Raw genomic sequence first — 14,674 nt, forward strand, 5'->3', positions numbered from 1 at the left:
CTGTGAGGCCAGTTGGTTTGAAGGAATCCCCTCCCAAGCACAAGCAGTGTAGTTTCAGGGCCCTCAGAAGTATTTCCTGGAATCCCTTTCCAACAAGGAATCTGGCAGATGAGCTATTCAATTAGCACTATAAAACAATGATTTGTTAACTTGAAGGCCAAATGAAGTGAGCAGAACAACAAAGCAGAGGTTATACTATTCAAATTGCTTAATGCTGACCATTGCACTTCATTCCTTCAAACCAACTGGCCTCACAGACTGAATGTCCCTTATTGGATAGAGAATATCTTTCACTTCACTTTCTGTAGAAGGGATCCAGTGTATGCGACTATTCCCTGAGGAATCCCCTCCGAAGAACATGCAGTGTGGTTTCAGGGCCCTCAGAAGTAGCTGTTTTGGGGTATCACAACTGTTTTCACCATCTGCACTACCTGCCCTGTCTTCCAACACAATCAAATCATTGATGAATTTGAATAATTTGAATAATTTGTTAGTAAATTAAATGCATTCAGTTCTAAGATAAGTATACAGGTTTTAGAAGCTTCTAATCAACAGCACTATGTTTACACATCCTGTTATCCTTCCACTGAACATGGCAGTTTTTGTGGAGGAGGAAATATGCTGGCGTTTTTAAAAAATGATCCATAAGAGCAGTTGGAGCAGGATAATGCGTTTGCCCACTAAATGCCTTACTAGTATGAGTAAAACAAATGCCAAATACGAGACGAGATCCAATTTCAGGCAAGTGATGTGACTCAGACCTTCCTCTTTATGTTGATATTACCTGCTAAATTACACACACGTGTTTAAGAGAGGGAGCCCCTCTCCAAACGAGACTGTAATTTGCGTGGTCTCCCACCAGATGTCCCTCCCGCGAGCCCTGCGCAGTCCCTTTATTTACACACCGAGTAGTTTTGTTACCAGGTGTGACAGGACTAGTGAGTAGTACCAAGTGTGGTGCCCGAGGCGCCTCTTGCGCTGGGGAGGCAGCCGGGGGGCGAGGGCAAGAGAGGAAGGCACGAAGCAGGCTCCCCTGGCTGCCTGGGCTGCTACCACTTCTCCCAACTGATGCCATTCCTTCGTGCTATGCTTGCTGCCTGAACGGTGAGCATTGAAAGCTTTGAAAGTTTGGGGTTTTTTTTTGTTTTGTTTTGTTTTTGTTTTTTTTTTTTTGGTTTTGTTTTTTTTTTTTTTCAATGGAAAACTCAGAGAGGCTGCATAACTAATGTCGTTGGAAAGGTCTTTTTATTCCTCAACAGGGTGATGCTGTGGCCAAGGTTTTTCTGGGTCAGAGGAACCTGCACAACCGGTATCTTCATACAAACTCCGGGTCTGTCTGCAGCACAAGGAACAGGACAGGCACATAAGGACTATAAATTGACCTCTAACAGGCAAATGAAAGAGCCCTGAGGAAGAAGTGGCTGTGTGCACGTGAATCGGCAGAAGTGACTGTGCACACCTCCATGCACCCACTTTATGTTAAATCTGTAATAAAATGGCCCCAGCCCCAGACATGGGCTTTATCACGCTTGCACATGCAGAGCTTTCCAACCTGCTGCTGTTGCTGTTGAGTGTGGTATCCTGTTCTGCTGCTGCTTGTGGAGGTGAGCCCCGCCTGGACAAGAGGTCCTTGCCTCAGTATGAACATGATTCCAGTGCTGCTGATGACTCCTCTCAAGATACGAGGATACATGTTTTCACACTGGACTATGACTCCGTGCAAATTCCCTATGAAGTTACCCTTTGGATCCTCCTTGCTTCTTTTGCAAAAATAGGTAAGCAGAAAATGGGATCTTGGGTCCTCACAACTTGGAAAGAAGTTAAAAAATGCAATGTAACCAAGTAACTTTCATTCATTTTGTAGCTGGGATTGATTTTACAGTGTCTATCCTCAGAAGAACAGGTCTTTTCATTACCACGGCAATGCCAAATTTCCACTTTAGAATGATTCCATCTTACTTAACATATGACCTCTAACCTTCATGTCTCCTGGGCTGTGAGTAGCAAATAACAACAGAGCTCCCTGGCACAGTGCTGTCCATTCATTTTTCTGGTCGTTATAGATCACAAGATATCAGACTTTGCAACCTGACACAGCTGTAGAAATCAGACTGAGACTTCAGGTGTACTGAATTTTGGGGAGAAAGTGTAAAGTATTCTTCCTTTGTATGAATAAGAGGAAACATTTCCCTCTGAGTCTTTGTTTTACATATTTGCTCCTTAAAGTTGGTGTGAAAGGTAATACCAGGGGAGAAAGAATAAGAGTCTCTGAGGGTGTGGCTCATCAGAGATGTAGGCTATGTTTTTTTCTTTTGAATACGTAGCAAATGTATCTAGCTTCTATTAGAGCTCCACGTGGATATCTGAAAGGCGAAAGGCAGTTCAAGGAGCAGTGATTGCAGTAGGAACTGTAACTAATACAGCAAAAAAGGTTGATTGTGTCTTACATATTTTCATGGCTGGGCTGAAATTATTTTGACCATTTAAAATTAATGTAGCAATATCAAATAAATGAAGAAGATGGTAGTAATGTGAAGAATTGCACACATAAAATCTCCCTTTTCTTTTGATCTTTCTGTGAGATTTTCAAACATTTCCTTAGAACAAGCTGGTAGGTGAGACTGATGTTTTTCTGTAGTTTGCCTGAAGATAAACATTTTTCCTGTCATAGTCACTCAGCTGACCAAAATCATTACCACAAAATTTGCCAGTTTCATTATAGCTGACGCCATCAACCCAATTCCTACAAATGTCTTCAGTGGTAACATAATAATCAAAATTTTCACAAATAAAATTTGTTATGGCATCAGCAGAGCACGTTAGTAGTAAACATTTTGACCAAATTCTTTATTTATCATCCATTAAAGCACAGGACTTGACATATGGCACATCTACACAATATTCTTTTTTTGAACATGAAATAGATATTTTAAAAGAACTGTGTGATGCCTCCCAGATGGACCTGTTAATTTTACTGTGAGTTTTCAAGTAATATTTTTTTTGATGAAAAGTGTGGAGCTGTTAATTTTAAATATATTTGGAAGAAAGTTAGTCTGAATAATCTGGTTACCCAGGGAAGAAGATTTCCAAACTGTTAACGTTTTCAGTATTTTGTTCATGTATTATCTTCTTTCTGGATTTCAAGATTTAAGGGTGGGACACAGTTCCAAGATCTTGAAAGGCAAAACAATCCCCTTATCTGAAAGAGCAGCAGAAGACTTGAAAATGGTTTTTAAAATTAAAAAGCAGATGAGTAGAGTTATGATATTAACATACCTCTTGGTAAAAACGTAGTGTCCTAAAAAAATTATTGAAACTTTCATAAAAATATTTTTATGTTCCTTTGCTTTTGAAGACTGATAATTCAAGGGTCACAGAAATACTGTCATGGCAGAACCTTCTAGAGTTGCAAGATGAAGGATGACCTAGCTTCAAGCACGGAGTCCCAGACGTTGTATTTAAAGGTTTCTTAGTCTGCCTCACTCTCATAAATTTTAAAAAATCTTGATATTTTTAGTACAGGCACATCTCATTCACAGTATGATCACACAGTTCCTTGTATAGTGACTATACAAGCAAGTAGCAAGTGGGCAGTAAGGATTCTTGAAGAATATTTTCTTTCCAAATTGAGGAGGATCATTTCAAAGAGGTTTCTGCCTTGCCAGAAGTGGAGCTTAAGCTCAGATATGCTTGTTCAGAAATCAGGAGCTGGGCAGGAGGAAGAGAAGACATTCATGTTTATACTCTTGCCCTGCTTTAGTGTTACAAATGGAAGTGGAAATATTTAGTTTTGAAGGGAATAGTACTGCCTGTTTTTACCTACATAATCCTTAGAGCAAAAGCTGGCTGTCTGAAGACGATTGTCTGACATCAAGTTAATTTAAAATTGAATAATCCCCTAATGTTTTATTCAAGGTTTCCATATCTTTCATCGATTACCAAGGCTTATGCCCGAAAGCTGCATCCTGATTGCCATTGGAGCATTGGTAGGAGCAATCATCTTTGCTTCCCATCACAAATCTCCACCAGTGATGAACACTAGTATTTACTTCTTGTATCTCCTTCCACCCATTATTCTGGAGGAGGGTTATTTCATGCCAACTCGACCATTTTTTGAAAACTTTGGATCCATTCTGTGGTGGTCTGTTCTGGGAGCTCTGCTAAACTCATTTGGGATTGGCCTCTCTCTCTATGGAGTCTGCCAGATCGAAGCCTTTGGCCTGACTGACCTGAACCTGCTGCAGAACTTGCTCTTCGGCAGCATGATTTCAGCAGTGGACCCCGTGGCAGCTCTGGTAGTTTTTGAAGAAGCCTCTGTCAATGAACAGCTTTACATGATGATCTTTGGAGAGTCATTGCTAAATGATGGCATAACTGTGGTGAGTTTTCTTCTGCTCCTTGTCTTCCCCTCTTTAGACTCCTGTGGCTTGTAGGGTTACTGGGCACAGGACAAGAACAGCTCAAAGGAGACCCTAATACATTATTTATTTTATGAATACTCCCCTCAACTACATTCAAGGGGTTTTAATGTATGCAAAAATCACATATTACCTCTTTCCAAAGCATATATTTTGAAGCTGCTGGAAGAGAGAAACATACACATACATGTGAGATGTGCTCTTGTGTTCACTGAAGTGAATGGATAAACTACAGCTGATTTTTCCTGGTCAGATCAGTTGTAGGACCTTGGAATGTTCTTGACATTGTGCAAGCAAATAAATAGAAAATTGTACTGCTGAAAGACCGAAGGCAGCAAGGGTAGAAATACAGGAGACCCTGCTTTATCACATACCTGAGAGAGTCCTCTGGAAAAAACAAAAAAAAAACCAAAAAAAAAAACAAAACAAAAAAAACCCCAAAAAACCCCCCCCCCCCCCCAAAAAAAAAGGCAAACCAAATGTGAATAACCTCTGGAGGCCACATTCTGTCCTTCAGCCCCTTCCAGAAATTTCCTCAGAGACCTTAGATAGGAATTCCAAATGCCACTAAGAACTTTGCATAACTCTCTTTCTATCAGTAAAAATATTGACATGTGACAAATGTTTGCCTTTTTTGGCTGTCATGTCATAAATATCCAGAAGCCATGTTTCCTGAATGAGAGAGATTTGGTTGGTTGTGTTTTTGTTGTTGCTGTTGTTTGTTTTCAATAGGAGAAGAGTGTTTTGACAAAGCTCCTTTGGCTGATATTTTTCCCCTTATCTCATTAGTTCTGCTAAAATTGGAGCAATCTGAAATTCTAGTAAGCAGAAGTGACAAGAACATTTAAAACACGTGTTTTTCAAGGAAGAAATTTCAAGCAGAAAGTTTATTGCTCAGAAACCAACAGGACTGCTCATGTGGTACAAGTTAACGGCAGTTAGGGAGTTTCACTAGATAAGATCTTTACAGAATTTAAATCACAGGAATCTAAAACACGAAAAACTATTCAGATACTGCTATACATGAGGTACAGCCCTACTTGGACTTGTAAAATCTGTACAGAGTTCACTGCTGAAAGGCTTTGTGGGAGGAGTGCAGTTTATGAGCACTGAGAAAAGAAAAAGGAACTAAGTAACTTCTTGCAGCCACAGTCTATGGATCATAAATCCTTCCTCTTGGTGATCAGAGATACAGGGCTGATATAGAACTAAGGGACAAGTGTCATTTCATTTACATTCAAACTACTTGGGTGCTACAGTTGTGACAGAAAAGTTCCCAATGCCCAATCCATCTCTTACACTTGCCTTTTTTGTTCCTTCAGATACTGATCTCAAAAATGTAATGCCTCCTTTTCACACTGGAAGAGCTTGCTTCATTTTTTTTTTTTTTTTTTTTTTTAATGGGCTTACTACCTTGCCTTTCCTCTTCTACCAGCTGTTTATCATGTGGGTCCAACTCCTGATGGTATTTACTGAGCTTTCAGTCAGGATCCTGTTACAGAATGAATGTGCAGTGACAGAAAGCCTTTTACAACAGTGGATTTAGGCACTCCTCAGCAGCACCAGGTATGTTAGTAAAGGAGATGAAAGGGCTGTAAGTGGGGTATGTTGGGTGCACCACTGAGAGTTCCCATTGCCCCACAGACTCTCATCTTTGGGGCCCATCTCAGAGCAGCTGCATTGTCATCAATTTGTCAGCTCCTGCTGTTGCATCTCTGCATCAATCCCCACTCATCCCCTTTCTGGGCATTCGGGCTTTCAGAATCTCTACCTGGCTTCATGCTTAAGAAGACTGAAGTATTTGTCACCTGAATGGAGTCCAGTAGGTGATTTTCTCCTCTCTGACATCGCACTTACTTTATTCCAAGACTTTAAAACAATGTATCTCAGGTGTCTTTTCTTACTGTTTCCTTCTCCTTCTCTCTTAACAGTTTCATTTGAGTTAACTCTAAGTGTTTAAAAAAGATTATATCACCAAGATATATTAAGCATACATATTTTTTATTGTTTAAATACAAATCTCCAGCCTGCTTATCAGCTTGAACATTTTTTCCCCCAGCAGGAAAAACTAGTAGGAGTTTTGTTGAACTTGTGTATTACATTTGGGGCAACAATAGCTGTGTCTCCTATGTTTAACTCAATGTCCTGGTATATAAAAAAATATTACAAAATAAAAGATGGTAGAATTAGAATTATAATGTAGCAGTTATGACTTTGCCTTAAGGGGATGGGAGAAAAGTGGGTGATTTACTCTTTTCTCTTTTTACCCATTGGTACTTTTCTTATTTTCCTTAGTAGATGTCTCCCGGATTTTTCAGCCTTCTGATTGTTTTTCATTTCTACTGGAGCTCTCTCGTGCTTGTGACAAAAACAAAGACTGATGTTTTGTAAACATGCATTCCTTCCAGGGGGAAGGACAAATTGATGGACTTCTAAATTGACCACTGGAGTCAGAGAGGTGTCACTCTCGGCCCCCAATCCCTGAACAAATTCCAAATCCTATAAAAACCCCAAATCATAATAAACTTTGTCTTTCTCTCCTCACTTGTCAGCTTGATGGGTGAGTGTAGTTCTTTCGTGTCCTCTAGCGACAAGTAGGGCCATGTCTGTGGATGGAAAAAGAAGGCTTCAAGTCCTGTTAATTGCTTCTTTCTCCAGTTATTTCTGAGTGGCCTGTTAGAATCAGAATAGTTCAGACAGCAACAGGGCTGGGCCTAGGATATATCATGCATTAGTGGAATTTCAAAGCCCTGTTTAAAAAAAGTGTTGTAAATCCAGTGCAGATCTTATTCAAGCCTGAACTCAGGTGGAATGCCCTGATTGTGCTGTGAAGTGTTTCAGCCACCTGAAGCTATGCTCCCACACATACACAGACAATTTTGTTTCTAAACAGGAGCCGAGCACTTGTATGCATCAGGAATATTTCCTGACTGCTTCATCTCTGAGGCTTGATTTTAGAAATACTGAGAACACCTATATTCATGCTGTACTCAAAATGAGTGGCACTGGCTGTATTTTCTAATGGAACCCTTTCTTCTTTCTTTGTGGAAGAACAGTTAAATCTAATACATGTTCAAGACTTAAGTAAAAAAAAAAAAAAATTGAGGAGATTTGAAATTGCCTCTTTGGTGTCACTGAGAAAGATTTTGACCACTGGTTTGGATGTTAGAAAGGAGGATACAGATGTTATCTGCTCCTGCTGTAAAAGTTGTTCCACTGTGCTTAGAGTGAAACCAGCTACAGTGGTCAGAAAGAATTAGCAAGGTGGTGAGAAAGGCTGTCTTGAAAATTCTGTGTTGGTGGTTAAGGTAGTCACTTGAAAATCTCTTCTTCCAGTGCTTCTGATGTGGATTCTATGTGCAGTAATTGTACACAGACAGCTGGAGCATGGAGGAGTCCCCTGTGGCAACAGTGTCATGCTCTCTGTTCCTCTCCCTGGTTCTAAGAGCTGCCCAGTGGTACAAAATCCTCTCCAAACAACCCAAAGCATGATGTTCTTGGAGTTACTTATATGAGACCACTATCAATCCATCCCTTCTTTTTGTGTGAACAAAAACTTCCTAGTCTGATTCAGGCTTTCCTAATATATAAGAATTCTAGTTATCCATTTTCTGGCATAAACACTGCAATGTAACTTAGTCAGTCCTTACTTAAATGACACAGTGCAGGTTGTGGTACAGAACAGTTTACTCCCACAAAGCATGTTACAAAAAAAAAAAATTAATGGAAATTATGTCACATTTCCATAATTTTCATTTTGCTGTTGAATCAGTTAAATCATATAGATACTTTAGGAACTAGAAAAGGGAAAAAATTCTTGTTAAGTCATTTGCTGAGAATAACTTTCTTTCTTCATAAGTCAGCATAGAATCATGCTGTGGTATCATTTATAAAGAATCACAAGCCTTAGGAAGAGGTCAAAGTCTACAAGAAAGGAACACAGAGAAAACAGGCTCTGAAATTAAAATCTATAAGGTCGGTAGGGAAAGGTTTGCTTACCGTGAAGACATGAACCCTCTTTTCCTCATCTGCCACTGAAGAGACAAATTTCATACACGGGCATTAGGAAAAAGTTCTGGGTATTTTCCTAATGAAATATTTTGTTTGGCTTTGTCTGCCTCCCAGAACTATTAGCAATGAGCCTCCTGGAGAACAGACTGTGTGACAGCTCAAGGTTATATGCCCCCAGCAGCAATTTAAGATTAGATAATTATCCTAATGAGCTTGACTCTTCTACCTGCAAATACCTGCTTTAGTCTTCTTAATAACCTTCTGGAATTAACTAGATGAAAAAGAAAGACCAAAGAAAACCATAAAATGCAAATTACTTTGGTCTTTTGTTTTTGAGCTAATGCTTTAGTGCAACAGCTTTGGAGAGCAGGCATCTTTAGTTGTTTCCCAAATTCTCTTCAAAACTGAAAGATGACTTTCATGTGTTACACATTCACTGTAAACAGATCTGACAGGACTTAATATTAACCGATTGTCAGCAACCTCTAAGGCTTTTTTCTTACTTCATCACTCTGGAAATTTTCTATTAGTTTCTAAAAGATGAATGAAAGTGGAATATGTTGAAAATTTTTCATTAATAGTTTCTGCAGAATAGAAATGATTGATAATAGAAGTCTGGTAAAGTTTTCTGCTCTAAGATGTTATCTTTACATATCAAATGATATAATACATGATATAAAATTATACTTTGCATTAAATTTAATCTTCTAATCTGATATTTTCGTTTAACTTTTGTAATTTCAAGTTTTCTAGTCAAAATGTGTATATGTGCAGGATCTTGAGAACATTCAGAGTGTCACAGTATTTGGTTCATGCTTTGAGATTGTTCTCTGGGGAGGTAGTTAAGTGGCATCAAACTCCAAATATATGACGATAGAGAGGCTCTTTTTACCTAGCTAGAGACAATATGAAACTATGACTACCATCTTCCCCTTCCCTCTTTTCCATTCCCATTGATGTTTCATGATTTTGATGTATCAAGTGCTATTGAAAAACATGTAACATTCCTATGTCCATCTGATGAAGTTTGTCGAGTCTGCTGACTGATCCTATAGAAAAACTAAGTGGTATTTAAATCAAATATGTGATTCTTAGTCCCTTCCCTGCCCCAATCTAAGTCAGAAGGAGACCATGGAGGGTAGAGCCTAGGGGTTTTAAGGTACCCAGCTGGGCTTTTAACCTCTGCTACAAAGACCAAAAATTAACTGTCAAACAAACCAAAAAAGAGAGTATTTTTAAATTATTCAGTGGCCTGTGGTCCCCAGTAATTTACTTCTATTCCACAGCTATTTATCCTTCTTTTTTTTTTGTTCTTTTTCAGGACACTTAACAGACTCTTATTTCTGGGACTTGTTAAGAACCAGATGAGATTTCAATTGTTACTTTGCTGATCTGTCCAAAGCAACTTCTGGTGTACGCAGACACTTAAATACACACACATTGCTTCACCCATAAAATGAGTAAGCCTGCCAGTTTCAGAAGGATGCCTTACTGCTCTCTTCTTATTGTCACATGTAGGTTTTATACAACATCTTCATTGCCTTCACCCAGATGCACAGGTATGAGGAAATTGAATCCATCGATGTCTTTGCTGGCTTTGCTCGCTTCTTCGTGGTGGGGCTGGGCGGAGTCTTGTTTGGCATCGTGTTTGGATTTGTCTCAGCATTCATGACTCGTTTCACCCACAACGTCTCTTCGATGGAACCCCTGCTGGTCTTCATGTTCAGCTACCTCTCATACCTGTCTGCTGAAACCCTTTACATCTCTGGCATTTTGGCGTGAGTATGCCTTACAGCTTTTGGGATGATCTCTTTGAGGAACTGGCGGTGGTTTTGTGGTGGTTTGCTCAAGGCTGGTGCAACACAGGCATTCAGTCTCTGGTTAGAGGCAGTTCACACCTTCTTAGAGATCTGTAAAATGCAGTGGTAACCAGGAAAAGCAAACCCACAGTCAGTGTAGGCACAGATATGCTACTGAGGAGCACTGGAAAAAGTCCTTCAAGTTGTGGGTAAAGTGGCCAGTGCTGCCACCATCCGTGTGCTATCTCTGATAAGATCAGCAGCAGGAGAGAATGCTTTGATAATACATCAATTTATCAGTATTTATTTCTAAGAAGCTTCACCATCAGATTCTAATAGAGACATAAAGCAATGGGTATGGAAAGCATGAGAAAGCACGTCTGAGTTTTTCATGAACATCAGCCCTAACACAGTTTACTGGAATTATATTACATTTGGATAGCATCACTGGGATTGAAACCAGGTGGAAGAGAACATCACCTACACATGCATACTTATATTCATGTATGTGAATATTGACAATCATAATTTTTTGTGGTCAGGATAGCTTGATACTGCTGTAATGCTGGGGACATGTTCCTCAAAATCTGATGGCATGAGTGCCTGCTGCAGAGAGAAAAACAGGTAGGTTCTGGAGTAAATGCAGAAAGGATGAGGAATGTGGGAATCAAAGAGGATGGCAGCAGGAAAGGAGCTGGAAGAGAAAGGAAGGAATAGGGATGGAAGTGAGAGACTTAAGAAGATAAGTGCTGACATATGACTTTCAAGGATACCACACCAAACCAACCATCTGCAGGGTAAAGCATAAAGAGATGGAGACCTCATGTTGCTAAATGCTCCAGCTGGTGCTGCTGGCTGCTCTGGGCTCAGTGCACAGCTGGTGGGTAGTAGCAGCCTTGCGTGGTCTCTACTGTCTCTGAGCTTTCAAGATGGGACTTGGAGGACCTTGTGTTCCAGAAAATGTTTCCCTTTATAGAGGACAAACCAGTTTAAACTTAAAAAATACAAGCATACGACTGCTGATGTCCAGACAGGTGTATTTACTTGCCTGTAAAGCCTCAACTTGTGAAGCTCTGGTTTCATAGAATCACAGGATGGTTTGTGTTGGAAGAGACATTTAAAGGCCATCTAGTCCAATGCCCTGGCAAGGAGCAGGGAAATCTTCAGCTAGATTGTGTTGCTAAGAGCCCTGTCCAAATTGGCCTTGAATGTTTTCACAGGTGGGATATCTGCCACCATCCTGGGCAACCTGTTACAGTGCTTCACCACTCTCATTGTAAAAAAGAAAACAAAAAATCCTTATATCTAGTCTAAATCTGCCTAAATCTTTTAGTTTAAAACTATTATCCCCCACTGTATTGCAATAGGCGCTACTAAAATGTTTGTTCTCATCCTACAGGCCTCTTTTAAATGTCAAAGGATTGAAATGAGGTGTTCCTGAAACCTACTCTTCTCCAGGCTGAAGAACCTTGGGTTGTTCAGTTTTAGAGCAGAATTGCCTTTGTAAAACCTTTGTAGGATGGCCCTGGGAAGCAGTATTTGAATATTTAAACATATTAAAGAAGTAGTTAGACAGGATATAGATTATCTTGAAAAATTAGACAAAGCAGATGAGTCTTGTACTATGTTTTGCATACCCAACACATATGCTCAGATTGAGGTGACTGGCAACTTTAGTTCAGCAGGATTAGATCTGCTATGCAGTGAACAGTAATACCATATGGACCCTTTCCTACCTGCACTGCCCAAAGTTCTGCTTTCTTGCCTATTCCTTGCACTAGACTACACCGCTCTTTATTTCTTTCGCTTCTTATTTTCATTAAAGTTCTGAAATTATTAGTAATATAAGAATGTTAATATAATTTGGATTTATTATTCTTACTGGTTCATTAAGGAAATTATTGCTTGTTTTAGAGATGGGAACTTATTGCCACCTTTCTGAATTATTGAGGATTCATTCATTTTTCACTTGGATCATGAAAGTCTATTATGTATGTGTATCTGAAAGTCAACAGTATTAATCATTAATGCCTAATGGCCTTGTCTTGGAGTGTCCTTGGACATGCTAAATGACTCAGCTCCACCAGGATACCCTTGAGATTTCTTCAGTGGAAATTAAATGAACTGAAACTAGAGGAAGGTTATTTAATGAACAGTCATCATTCTCCTAATTCACAAGTTTGGAAAAATATCATTACAAGAAGCCCCCAGAGACTAAAATCTTATCAGTAGAAACTTGATAGGTGATGGAATATGTTATTAGCATAGTTCTCAATCTGTGTATCACCTATGGAAAATGCAGAGGGGGAAAAGTGGATCCCCTTCTGTAGGGCTGATGAAAGACTGCTGCTCCATGGGATTGTCACCAGTGTCTGTGCTGAGTGGCTGCTGATGCCTCTGATGCAGGCTCTAGTCTTCATTAGCAGTGAAGAAATGGAAAACATCCCTTTGCTTCCTTAGGCACATTCCCCATACCCTAGGTAACTAAAGGGAGAAGAATACCTCTGTAGGAAAATTGAATTTTCACCTGCTGTGCCACAATGGGCTGCTGTGGTTGGAGAGTCCTGAAGCTTGCCCTGGCACTGCTGATCTGCCAGGGAGTTATGGCCCTGGAATGGACTACCATGATCTGCCACTGCCACCTCAAGGGAAAATATCACTAAGAGGCAGGTTATGTCTCGGTAACTGATCCACCTGTAGGCTGGTACAAAACCAACCTGCCTGTTGTTTGAGACAAATATCTGGTGGTTGGTGGCTCCATGTCAGGCATTCAGGATAAAATGGACTTTGAACTGGAATGTGATACCCTCACTTCCTTGTCAGAAAGGCTGACTAGTTTGCTTCCTTTATCCTGCATTTAAAACCAATTTGTAAACCTGAATGAAGATGCTTTTCTATCTAATGAAATAGCTAATGTTACTGAAGAAATAAAATGCTTTTTGTTATGATGAAGGTCAGAATCTGGTGATGGAGAGTGGAGATAATGATAGTTGATGTTGTCCTTAACTGAAAAGAACAGGTTGTGGCTGATGTCTAATGTTTTTCTTGACACAGGATGACAGCATGTGCGGTGACAATGAAAAAATATGTGGAGGAGAATGTTTCCCAGAATTCTTATACCACAATAAAATATTTCATGAAGATGCTAAGCAGCATCAGTGAGACCCTGATTTTTGTGTTCATGGGAGTGTCTACAGTGGGGAAAAACCATGAATGGAACTGGGCCTTCATTTGCTTCACTCTGCTCTTCTGCCTCATTTGGCGGACACTGAGTAAGTCGGCTTTTGCAGACAACCTTCTCTGCACCTCTGAGAAAATCTCTTTGGTACAAAGTTGTGTCAGAAAATCTGTGGGGACTGGCACAACTGGTTTAAAAACAAATTTAATGGGTTTATATTAGTGACAAATTTCAGAAATCTACACAGAGAGAAAAAAGGGAAAGAAGCCACACACAAATCTGAATGCCAGTCTCCAAGCACAGACTTTAAGTCTAGGTGAAAAGGGAATTTTTAAGCAAAGTTAAAATATTATCATGATTATGCTTATAGAGATGTTTATATATTAATTTACTATATGCCCCTTGGGTATGTGGGCTTCATAATGATTTCACCACACACTGTCATTAACTTACAAATTAGATAATGTATATCATCACATTTGCAGTACTATAACAGTACAGCTCCTGGGCTGGGAGTGCTGGAGGCGCAGGGAAAGAGGGAAGGTGAAATTTAGCACTGATAGATAACCGAACAAAGACTTATACCAACAGAACTATACTGCTACTCCTCACAAGTCGCGTCTAAAGTTTTAAACTGCTAGAGAAGTAGTGCCCATATGAAATTATTCCATTTTTGCACATGGCACGTCCCATTCCTGCAAAGGTCTCCTACTCTCTGACCTGTGGTACTGGGATTCCTCTGTCATGGGCAGGGCAGTTTATAGATAATGTCAGATGAGTTGTGAGACTGTTTTTCATCTTCTCCTAATGTCCAGGATGGGTTGAAAATAATGCTGAAAAGAGAAAAGGAATAAGAAGGCTGGTGGTTGGTGTTCTGGGGGTGGTAGCAAAAAGAAAGTAATTACATATTTTCTTTATATATCTGGACCAAGCACGGTCTCTAAATTTTTAAAGGCTTGCTGTACATTTTGAAATATCCTTCCAATTAAGACAGGAAGAGTGCTCTCTTGATATAAAAGCTGTTTTCCAGCCACATGTCCATCCTTCTCTCAGACACCAAGGGGAGTGCTAGATCTTTCCAAAGAAAGGCCAAAATATTTTCTGCTAAGTTTTTTTGTTAAAATGATTTCATCATTTTCTCTGAAGCTTTGCTAAAGTAAAGAGTCGTGGCCTGAGGGTGATGCCTTACATAGGCTGTTTCAGTCTGAGTATCTGATGTCTTGCATAGTTAGAAGTAGCCAGAAAAGGTCTTGCATTAAGTAGTGTCC

The 14,674-nt window shown here is 39.8% G+C and overlaps 1 protein-coding gene across 2 annotated transcripts in view; it reads left to right on the forward strand.

The window, feature by feature from the left end:
* Positions 1-860: 860 nt before the first annotated feature.
* SLC9A4 (solute carrier family 9 member A4) overlaps positions 861-14,674 on the forward strand; it is a 33,052-nt gene continuing 19,238 nt past the window's right edge. Inside the window, exons 1-6 of one of the 2 annotated variants that reach the window (XM_066176627.1) lie at positions 861-1,104; positions 1,240-1,775; positions 3,916-3,986; positions 4,083-4,379; positions 9,948-10,207; positions 13,283-13,500. In XM_066176627.1, coding sequence (XP_066032724.1) covers positions 1,496-1,775; positions 3,916-3,986; positions 4,083-4,379; positions 9,948-10,207; positions 13,283-13,500 — 1,126 coding nt within the window. In that variant the 5' untranslated portion in view covers positions 861-1,104; positions 1,240-1,495. Of the gene's footprint in view, positions 1,105-1,239; positions 1,776-3,915; positions 4,380-9,947; positions 10,208-13,282; positions 13,501-14,674 lie in introns of both variants that reach the window. The other variant, XM_066176626.1, reaches the window with a different exon arrangement.

Source organism: Chamaea fasciata, unplaced genomic scaffold (assembly GCF_029207755.1).
Source record: "Chamaea fasciata isolate MVZ Bird 193981 ecotype frontalis unplaced genomic scaffold, bChaFas1.0.hap1 SCAF_2, whole genome shotgun sequence".
Classification (NCBI taxonomy): domain Eukaryota; kingdom Metazoa; phylum Chordata; class Aves; order Passeriformes; family Sylviidae; genus Chamaea; species Chamaea fasciata.